The sequence below is a fragment of the Melospiza melodia genome, chromosome 24, assembly GCF_035770615.1.
Source record: "Melospiza melodia melodia isolate bMelMel2 chromosome 24, bMelMel2.pri, whole genome shotgun sequence".
Taxonomy (NCBI): Eukaryota; Metazoa; Chordata; class Aves; order Passeriformes; family Passerellidae; genus Melospiza; species Melospiza melodia.
Window position 1 is genome coordinate 8,596,306 of NC_086217.1, and position 10,920 is coordinate 8,607,225.

Genomic DNA, 10,920 nt, shown 5'->3' on the forward strand with positions numbered 1-10,920 from the left:
CTGTTGAGGCACCAGAGCAGCTCCCTGCTGAATTGTTTTCCACTGGCCACATGAGGAAGCAGCAGCTCCCAATTGTACTGGATGAAATCATCAGGAATCATCACCTATGGCAGCTTCCAGGTGTAACCTAGGCTGGCAGATGCTGGATCTCACCCAAGGCTTTTTAGAGCAATCCCACACCGTGTCCTTAATTGTCCAGCTTCCTCCAGCTGATGACCATGGTTGTGCATGGTTGTCTCCTGTCACTGACATATTTTATGAAAAATCCTTTTGCCAGGATCTTTTCTCCTGAGAAGCTGGGAAGCTTCAGCTTCTCTGTGTTTTGCTGCTTTGGAATGTGATTTGGAGAATTGTTTACCCAACATGTGAAATTGTTTTTACTTGGTGACCAATGACAGCTGCCTGTGTCGAGGCTGGGAGCAACCACAAGATTTTATTATCATTCCATTCCTTTCCTTTCCTTTCCTGCCTTCTGATGAAATCCTTTCTTCTATTCCTTAGTATAGTTTTAATATATAATTTTCTTTTAATATAATATATATCATAAAATAATAAATCAGCCTTCTGAAATATGGAGCCAAGATTCTCATCTCTTCCCTCATCCTGGTACCCCTGTGAACACCTCCAGAGTCTCCAGTTGTGTTTCCTGGGCAGGATGATCTCCTCATCCCCAGTGAGGAGGCGGCACCACTGATCATGGGTGTGGGAAGGAGGCAGCTCGGGACCAGTGCAGAGCTCTGCCTGCCCTTCCCCAGCTCCCACAGCCCCGTGAGTGATGCCCTCAAGAGCCTTTGCTGCCTCCCTCCCTGCTTCCACCCTGAGCAGAGAACAAAACATTCAGAGTTAGGGTTCACTGTGAGTTTTTATTGAATTCAAGCCACCAGCCAGCCCTGGAGTGGGCACAGGGACCAGGTGGCACAAAATCCATGCTGGTGGCCCTGCCTGTGTGTGGCTGGCACAGCTACAAACAATAACTCACCTTATACAGACTGAAGTACAGGGCTGATATATCAGTACAATCAACAGGTTTATAACTGCGTATCTTTTTCTAAATACATTGTTTTACTGGTGTCTTTAATTGAAGAAAAGATTAAATATTCATTTATTTTCATTCAGCAACTGGTTTTTTTTTATTTACTCTAATTTGTATATTAAAATGCAAATCAATGCACATTCTCATGGTGTTAACACCAGAATTAGTTCTTTTTCTAGACTAAGTTGCTTTCATTTTAATACTAAAAAGAGAATTAAAATTTAAATATATGCTCCTATATATGCCTTGTTTAAAACCAGTGCAGCTCTTACAGGTAGTGCCCAAGTAAAATCACTTCAGTTGTGTTGGAAAGGCTTTAAAATGGTCATTTATCATGCAGTAACTAATTTTTCTCCTAAACACACTAATATTTATTACTAGTTATTAAAGTTATATCACACTAATGTTCCAAAATATGCAAGAGACCTGAAGCTAACCAAAGGATTTCTCAGATGCCCAGAGATTGGTCCCAGTAATGCCAAGGTCCCCAATTCCATCCCCACATGGATCATTCACTCAAGAGCTGGACTCAGGGATCCTTGTGAATCCCTTCCAACTCAGAACATTCTGCGATTCTGTGAATTCCAAATTAACAGAACTTCACTCTATGACTTCTACTCATTGATAGCACAAAAGAAAGAGAACAGAGGATCAGGGGCCCAGTGAAGGTTTGTTTCACTCCTGGTCGTGCAGGACCCTCATGTGTTCCACACGCTCGGTCCTACACCAGCGCCCCATGCCAAGGATCCCACTCTGTCCAACGAGGCAGAACAGAAGCTGCTGCTCTTTGCTTTGTCTGGGTGTCCCTCCAGACATGGCCACAGGCTCAGGCCAGCACTGACACCTCTGTAAAGCCAAGCAGCAGGGAACAGAGGATGGGGACTTTCTCCACTGCACAGACTGCTGGAGCCGTGTGTGCCCACAGCCAAGGGGGCAGAACTCCCTCAGCACCCGCTGGGTGCATCTGCAGCTCTGTGCACAGCCCAGGAGCAAAAGGATTTCTCAGAGGGAGCTGCTCTCATCTTTCACTGCTGAAAAACTGGAAGGGCAGAAAACCCAGCCTGTCACCCATTCCTGGCTCCCAGCAGGACACAGCCTCCCTCTGCACCTTTTGCAGCATTCTGCTCAGGCCGGGAGTCTCAGTGCTGACTGTGCTTTGGAAAGGGGAGACCCTTCAGAGGGTAGAACTGCTCCAAAGACAGCCATGGCACTTTCAGATCCACCATCCATTCCATATCCTATCCTGACCAAAAAACTGGAAGAAATGAGACTTGTGCTATCCTTGACAAAGTACTAAGAGCTTACAAACCAAGTAAAAATAGACACCAAGCCTGAATTCCTGAAAGCCTCTCTCCAAAGCACTTTGGCTAATGTGGAGTGTAGTCACAGAGACTCTTTTAAGCCTTCTAACAATTCCCTGCCAAACTGCCAGCAGTGGCTTTGTGTTCTATTTCACCAAGTCCTGTAAGGGCAGCTTTAGAAATCCAAGTCCAGGAAGGCTCTCGTGTGAGCTTCCCATGGCTACAAGAAATAAAAGCTGGCACAAAAGTCCAGAGGCACCAACAAGTACAGGCCCTATGAGATCCAAACACCTTGTTTGCCTACAGACTGTTTTAAAGTTGTGAGGAAGAAGTACAGATTTCTCTGTACCTGGTGAGAACTTCTGAAGACATACCACAACCCAAAGAACACCAGGAGAATTAAAAATCCATCCCAGGAAGAATGGATGTATATTCTCCTTTGTTCTAATTACCTTTATGTCAGACTCACCCTGTCTGCCCACAGCTTCATGCAGAGAGGAACCAGCAGAGAGGAACCAGCATTTTCCAAGTATTGCACTCTGTCTTGAGACTCTTCAAACTGGAGTCCCAGAAATATGCAGGAAATTCAGTTTCTACCACCTGAGCAACAAAAGATACACCAGCAGAGAATATCCCAGCTCATAAAGAGGAAAAGCTTTATGACAGGAGACCCTGCTTTGAGCTAAAGATAACCAGCAGAGAATATCCCAGCTCATAAAGAGGAAAACCATTAGAGCAGGAGAGCCTGAGAGCAGGAATGCATCCCCTGAACTCCTCAGCACACACACAAACCCAGCACTGAAGAGCCTTCAGTGAAGATGTGAAGCATGTTCTGGGTCAGAAGATGACACAGAATGCTTCATCCCACAACTTCACCACAGGATGCACAGCACTGCTCTGCAGAATGTCTTCCTGACAACTCTCTGCTGTATTCCCAGTGTCTGGGCTGATGTCATTTGTTGCCTGGTGATTCTAATACCATTTATTTCCCATCAATTCTAGAAGTCTCTGCAGTTCCACTCTGATGAGATTTGTCATAGTGGCTTTTTTAACTTACAGCCTGAACTTAGGGATTTCAACAGCTCTTTCTGTAGCATCTGGTGAGGTGCTACACTGAGAACACCTGTATGGACAACAGTCTGTGCACAGGCCAAAAGGCAACAGAGACCTCCCTCAAAGCTTGAAAGAATTCTTCCTGTTTCTTTCTCAAAGGGGCCATTGTTACCCATGAACACATTAATGCTGTTGCTCCTTTACAGGAAACCACAGAAGCCACCGGCGCCACTGAAGACATTTAACAAGGATTTGCATCATAACTTTGATTTCAGGGCAATCAAGACCTTTGCAAACCCTTGTAGTTTGTACCATCACCAACATTTTGCTAAATCACTATCTAAAGGCTTTAGCAATTCAGACCAAAGAACTGGCAGATTTTCTAAACTGCTTAAAGGAGATGATAATTTCTGCATCAAACAATCAATCTTTGAAACAGATTATCTGTGCTGTAAATGAACTAAACTGAGATACCAGGCCTTACTCTTTCATGTGACAGAGAGAGAGAACAGCATCACTGGAGAACAGCCAGAAGGCTGGGTACAGGGCTTCAGTGAACTGGGCTTTGAATTTATAGATCAGGCTATTCTTCTCCCCCACGGCCATGAAAATGAGGAAGCCGCCATCGCAGTGGAGCAGCACCCCGATCTTGGTGGCCTTTGTGTTGGGCAGGCACTTCTCCACGTCGTTGTGCCAGGAGGAGAGCCTGGAGTTGAGCCACTCGATGCACCAGGAGCGGCAGTTCCTGCCCAGGCGGCTCTGGGGGCCCTGGCGCTCCATGCTGCCGTAGCACACGCCCAGCCCGCAGAAGCTGCTGGGCTGCAGCTCCACCTCCCAGTAGTGGATTCCCCGCTTGAAGCACTGGAAGCCCAGCACCTGGCGGTAGTCGGTGAAGCGCTGAGGGTGCTGCCTGTGCCCTGGGAAGGTGTCTGAGATGGACATCCTGGTGTAGTTGTCAGCCAGAACCACCGTGTTGTGGGCCGTGTTGTAATCCAGGGTGATGTTGGCAGCGTCTGCAATGACAAGACTCACTCGGAGGGGCTGAAGAACAAAGCACTTCTGTTTGTCCTGTCCCACCTCTGCACTTGCTGCCTGTTTATCTGCCAGCTCTGCTCTCCTCCCCAGAGCAGCCAGCTCTTAGGCCACAGTACAAGCTGCTGGGTTGAGCTGCAGCTCTATGTCACACAACAGCCAAAAGGAGGGAGAGTTTTCCTCCTTCCTGCAGCCTCACAGGATCCCTTCATCACCCAAACACCCCAACAGAAGGCAATGGCTGATCTGGCAGCAAAAGGTATGCCATGTTGTATAGCATCTTAACAAGCCATCACAGGCTCGCATTAAAGCCTGCATTTCATTTTAAAACAATCCAGTGCCTTACAGTGTGTTTCTAGGCTACCCTAATGCTGTCTTTTTTGGGGAAACCAAAATCCTTACTTAAAAAACTTCATTTATTCTCATAAAGATTCATGGATACTGAAGATTAATTTCATGCATCCAGCAAAAGAACCACTTAGAAACCTCCTGCCCCACTTTTCTCCAGAATTTTCCTTCATTTGTAACAACCTATTAAGCTAACAAAACCCCCTCAGATGTCACTACAGAGGACACATAGCTCCAGTGCAACAAGAGCAAGGTCCACCTTTAAGGAGTGCAATGCTGGGTGTCTTACACTGCAGGAGCTCCTCTCTGGGTTTCTTCAGGAAGCTGTCCATCAGCTCTTTGGCAGCAGCAGCTGGGGCACTTGGTGTGGCAGGTAGTGCTGTGTCAACAGAAGAACAGAGAGTTTGGCCAGCTGGGAAGAGACCTCACATGTTTAACACCCCATCAGACACGCTCAGGCTGGAGCTGATCTGCTTTAGCCTCCTGCTCCATGCAGGGTTATGTTCAATATTAGCTCAGGCTGTTCACTGTCAAGTTTTGGAACTCCCACTCTCTGCACAGCTTCTCTCAGTGTTTGATTGCTCCCACAGTGGCCAGCAAGAGCTGAACTTTTGTTCAGTACACCAACACCAAAGACCATCTTATCATTTTAAGAGCAGTCAATGAAAATTAGAATACACATGATGAAAGTTTGGACTCACCAACTTTAGCAGCTTTCTTTTTCTCTTCTGAAGGGGGGGAAAGAAAAAAAAATAAAAAGAAAAAAATAAACTGTGAGTTCTACTGGGAGGCAAAAGCCACTGGTAAGACTGTGTCAGCTGTAATCCCATCAGGCTGAAGCCATGTACAAATACCCTCACACTGGAAAGCTGCACATCAAGCACAACCTTCCATTTGCTTCCTATTGCACAGGGTCATAAGCCTGGAAGGAGCTTGGTCTCCCCTCAGGAGCAGTGTGTCCAGGCACGTGGAGTGCTCCTGTTCCTGTGAGGAACACTGACTATTCCCTTCCTCTTTACAGCAGAGCTCTCAGTGCAGCCACAGGAGCTGCAGCTCCATTGCAGTCCTGCTTCCCCAGCACACCCCTGCCTGCCCCACAGCCAGCACCTGGACCTTGTGTCAAGAGCTCCCTGGAAGTAACAGAAGCTGCTTCTTAACACATTCACTTCAAAAAGAAAACATGGAAGATCAGCCAAACAGGCTACAGTGCCCATTAATTCTGATATCTGGACAAAACAGAACTGAAAAGCCCCAGTATAACCTGGCACAAAGACCATCACCCCAGCCCTAGACTGGAGGCAGCAAAATGTTTGAGTAAGGCTCCTTTAATCCCCACTTACTGGTGGTATCTGTCTCCCCCTGTGAAGGGACTTGAGCCTGGGGAACAGTTTTCTCTTTGCGGGTCTGGTCTGTGAGGGAGGAAGAAGAAAACCAGAACATGAACAGATCCTAAGCAGAACTCAATACATACAAATCTGTCAAAACCAAAAGGCGTTTGGCACAAACTTAAAAACCCTGCACCAACAAGAGGGTGGGGAGGCTCTGCTTTGCTTTACAGCCCACTCTGACACCACTAGAGGCTGATGCAGCCTTGTCCCTGCGCAGCTCACAAGGCATGCATCCCCAAACACCCAAAGCACCCTCCCTTCCCTGTGCCAAGGTGCAGCTCATCACTGCATCACCACCACAGCAAACAGCCCTTTTTTTGTCAGGTCACTGCAGGGGAACTGCCTCAGCTCTTATTTAACAGTAAATAAGAGTTGGGACAGGATAGCTGGGACAGGATGGTGTTCTGTTGTACTTACGTGGTCCGGGAGGCTTCTTTCCAACAGTGGCTTTGTTTGGATGAGCTGCTGGAAGGACCTGAATTTTCACAGGTTTGGCTGCAATGGTGATAATTTACATTATGGTTTGCATGGTCAGGAACAGACATGCATTAGTGAGGACATTTTTCCATCTTATCCATCTTTCCTGCCTTTTGGCAGGTGGAGTCCTGCCACTCTAAAGCCTTTCCAATCTCCTCAAATCCACATCCTAACCACATCCAGCCCTGCTACATAGTTACACCATAAATTACTCCAAGGAAGAAAGGCTGAGCTGTGCCAGAAGGGTGTAATATCATGATACTCATCAGCTTATCCAAGTATAGATAACAGTGAAGAAACACTGGCACATTTTGTCTCCCAATTTAGCCCAGACTGTAATGTTTTTGTGTGGAAATGGAGCACTGCAGAGACTGGAAGACACAATTTACATTAACCAACTGTATTTGTTACACTTTTTAAAAAATTGTATTTGGATTGGAGAGGAAAGATCCCTCATTTCAGCTCAAAGCAAAAGCAGAAAATGCCAGTTTCCCCAGTGACACAGTACCTTCTTCTTTTTTCTCCCGACTCTGAATTACTGAAAGCTTCACTATGTCTTTGAGGGTAATGGCAGACTGGTAAGTGGAATGCACAACATTTTGGTCCATTTCAACTACAGGAACAAAAGCCTCTTTTGTTGATGTTCGTTGCAGTGCTGTTGCTCTCTGAAATGACAAATGAGAGACCACCTTGTGTAGCACACAGAGAAAAATACAACCAACTCACTTTAGATGGGATGCAGTTTGTGCATTCGTCTCAAATTCAAGGGAACAAAGGCCACAGTCAGACACAGCTCATGGCAAAATTCCAGCAGCAGCTCAGACACCTCAATTCCCACAGGCAGCCAGTGACCAGCCAGGTCCCAGCACAGAGCACAGGTGACTCCTGCCCAGTGACCCCTGTGCCTGTGGCAGAGGCTGTGGCTGAACTGGGACAGTCACCAGACACCCTTCAGCATTCCTTCACTGATATCTGTGTGCTTTTCAGGACATCCTTTGATAGCAGGTTCTTGCACACCACTGCATTTCCATTTGACTGGAAGTCTCTGGAAAGCAGGACCATAGCAGCTTTTTGTCATTCTGCATTCTAGAATGAAGAACTGGATTCACACTTAAATGACACATTACCTTCAAAAAGAGAATATCATCACTTTCAGTCAGTGCCATCTCAATCTGATCTTTGAGAGACTGAATTTCGTTCTTCTTATTTCCCAGAACACCGTAAATATAATCAAACTTATTCCAAACTCTCTTTTCTTCTTCTGTAATTGCTTTCATGATCTCATTTTCTCTTTCTTCAATTACAGCTTTAACTTCTGAAAACTCCTTTCTGATCAATTCCTTCTTTCTTGAAGCTGTCTCCTGGGGCAGACAAGAGCAGATAGGCACTGATTTCAAAAGAACAGTTTATAAACAAAATACTCTAAAGTGCTACTGAATGAAAGCCTCTGAGAAACGTGGGCTTCTCTTCCTTGAAACAAGCAAGAGAAGAGCTGTCGATTTCTATGTGGTTTGGAAAGAAAATTCCTTCACCCACAAGGAATGGAGCCCATTCTCAGTGTCAGCCTCACGTGAGGGTGTAAAGCCTTGCACAGTGCTGGGCTCACTCCCATCTCCCACAGAGCCAAAACTCCTCTTTTCTGTTCCCTCCCAGTGACACCTTCTCCTGCCAATGCAGCCTCGGCACCGCAGCCCTTGCCACAAGGGTACAATCACCAGCCCCATGCAGTGGCAGCGGGTGCCAGGCAAGCTGGGAGCACTCTGAACAGCTCCCCACTTACAGCAGATTGGTTCTGTTTTGTTTTCACCGTGCTCATTGCCCGGGCAGTTCTTTCACTCTGGTTATGCAGCTCCGCAAGTTTTTTCTTCAGCAGCGACTGCAACAGGAGAGACCAGAAAGCATTTCAGAGAGGCAGCTGTCATGCCTGCTCTCAGTTTTAAATACTCTTGTAAGCATTTATTACTCCCAGCTTAAAACCTGCCTTCCCTTGAGCCTCAGGGGGTGTAAAAGTACCATCCTGTACATTGTGGCACCCACACCCTCCCCACCTCTCCCAAGAGCAGGATGCCATTGCTGACACTCCCTTCACAAAGGACCCACTGCTTTCATCAGCACAGCAGTTCCCATGCTAAGAATAAATGTTACATTAGCTCTCAGGTTGCACTTCCAGCGCTAAGCTGATGCTGCTGTTCACCCCACTCCTTTTGAGAAAGTTCTCCCTCAGATGAGATTTACCTGCTCCTTTAGTTCAAGATTCTGCTAAGCTCAATCAGGGCCAAGTTCTGCAGCTAAGCTGCGTACACACCCACCGAACAGATGGGAGTTTGACCACCTAAACCTGTTCAGCACACTTTACTCATCCACACTGATTTTCAACTGTGCTGGAAAATATAAAGGCCAGGTTTCCTTCCCTTCTACTCCGTGAGCCTCCTTCTGTCTTTCTTCTACACACTTGAGATCCAGGATACCTTTATAATTCTTCTTAAGAACATCTGCAGCGGGCTGTCGGCCCCTCAGGCAGTGCCAAGCCCTGGCAGGGAGCAGAGCAGCCGAGGAGGCTCAGAGCTCTGGGTGACGCCACGGAATTTGGGAGGCTCAGAGCTCTGGGTGACGCCACGGAATTTGGGAGGCCTCACTGCTGAGCCCAGCCCAGGACAGCCCAGCCCCGTCAATCCCCTGACAGCGCCTTCCCAGACCCCCGCTCTTGAGCAACATCTTGGAGAGACGAGGAAAACACGAGGAATGGCTCTGCGGACGTGCCTGAGCGCTGTTGGAGGGCAGATAACAGCTCACCAATGCCAGACACGAGATTTACAATCGACGGCTTGTTCCGGCCTCCTCCCCGCGCTCCGGAGCGGCTCCGCCGGCACCCAGGGAGCCCTTGGGAGGGGGTTCCACCGGCCACCCCCGCCCAGCCCGGCCGCTCACCTGGGCAGAGGCTTTTGCCTGCTCCAAGGGGCTGGTGGGGCACAGCTTGTGCCCGAGCAGGCAGAGGGAGCAGATGCAGACGCCGTGCTTGCCGCAGAAGAACTCGAAGAGCCGGTTGTGCTGGGGGCACTTGCGCTGCTGCAGGTCGCGCACGGTGGGGCAGAGCTGGTGGTCGCGGAAGGCGGGGCTGTCGCGGTGCGGCCGCAGGTGCTCGGCGCAGAAGGACGCGGTGCACGTCAGGCAGGTCTGCACGGCCGCCGCCTCCCGGCAGCTGTCGCAGAGCACGGGGGGCTCCGCGGCCCAGCATCCCCCCGCCTCCCCGTCCCCATCCCCATCCTCATTCTCCTCCTCTTCCTCGCCCTTGGCCCCGGAGCGGCCCTGGAGCTGCTCCACCACCCGGCACAGCACCGTGTTCTTCTGCAGCTGCGGGCGGCCCGCGAAGGTGGCCCGGCACTGCGGGCAGCTGAAGCCCCCCGAGAGCCCGGCCCAGGTGAGCTCCAGGCAGGAGGCGCAGAAGTTGTGCCCGCAGGGCACCGTCACGGGGCTGCTGAAGATGCAGAGGCAGATGGAGCAGGTGAGCTCCTCCTCCAGCCCCGACAGGCCCGGCTCCGACTCCAGCGCCGCCATCGCCCCGTCCGCAGCTGCCCCAAGAACTCGAAACTAAGCTGGGCTCGGAGAAACGAAACTATGGCTGGGGCTTTCCGGAAAATTACGTGTCCGATCCCCGCCCCGACGGGAGGGGCGGCAGCTGGGGGACGAACCCTGAGGCGCCCGCCCATGAGGGAGCCGGGCAGCCCCGGGATGGGGGGCTCTGCCCTGAGGAACGGGACCCTCGGTGTGGGAACGGGACCCCGGGGCAGGGACGGGCGGACCGGGCAGCCCCGGGATGCGGGGGTCTCTGCCCTGCGGAACGGGACCCCCGGGACAGGGACGGGACCCGCGGGGCTGCGGGCGAGCTTTGTGATTGTGGAAACCATTTTAACAGAAGATGCTTTCTCAAATTTCTTTTTCTCAGTCTAACAGTTCAATAATCCTGTTTCTAACAGGAACATTGATGCTGAATAGCAACATGGCAAGTCCTCCTGTCTTAACTAGCTTCACTGCAAATCGTTCCACTGATCTCTTCCTCTTCTGCCCTGTCTGCTGGGGTCCCAGGGACTTCCTTGGCGCCCTCTGTATTCCTCCACCCATGCTGGCAGCAGGGATAAAAGGAGCAGCCTGGCACCAAGTCTGTCACCCCGCATTAATTTAAACAGAACCTGATGGACTGCAGCAGAAGGAGCTGTGTGCTCTCAACTCATCCAGTGGGCAAAGAACACTTTGTATGGAGAACTGCTGAGGTTCCCTTTAAAGTAATTTA

The 10,920-nt window shown here is 49.5% G+C and overlaps 1 protein-coding gene across 1 annotated transcript; it reads right to left on the reverse strand.

The window, feature by feature from the left end:
* Positions 1 to 843: 843 nt before the first annotated feature.
* TRIM25 (tripartite motif containing 25) lies at positions 844 to 10,240 on the reverse strand. The gene is made up of 9 exons (XM_063175938.1): positions 9,561 to 10,240; positions 8,413 to 8,508; positions 7,760 to 7,993; positions 7,141 to 7,297; positions 6,573 to 6,650; positions 6,108 to 6,176; positions 5,469 to 5,495; positions 5,057 to 5,146; positions 844 to 4,400 (listed from the first exon to the last, which is right to left on the reverse strand). Exons 1-9 carry the CDS (start codon positions 10,185 to 10,187, stop codon positions 3,868 to 3,870), a joined length of 1,911 nt encoding a protein of 636 aa, XP_063032008.1. The 5' UTR covers positions 10,188 to 10,240; the 3' UTR covers positions 844 to 3,867.
* Positions 10,241 to 10,920: the final 680 nt, after the last annotated feature.

What these genes read in the sequence shown, in the direction of transcription:
- TRIM25 (XM_063175938.1), bottom strand. Translation starts at nt 10,187, where the DNA reads ATGGCGGCGCTGGAGTCGGAGCCGGGCCTGTCGGGGCTGGAGGAGGAG. An exon ending in AGGCAAAAGCCTCTGCCCAG is followed by an intron (nt 8,509 to 9,560) that starts GTGAGCGGCCGG and finishes CTCCTGTTGCAG; the next exon opens with TCGCTGCTGAAGAAAAAACT. An exon ending in AAAGAAAGCTGCTAAAGTTG is followed by an intron (nt 5,147 to 5,468) that starts GTGAGTCCAAAC and finishes CTGTTGACACAG; the next exon opens with CACTACCTGCCACACCAAGT.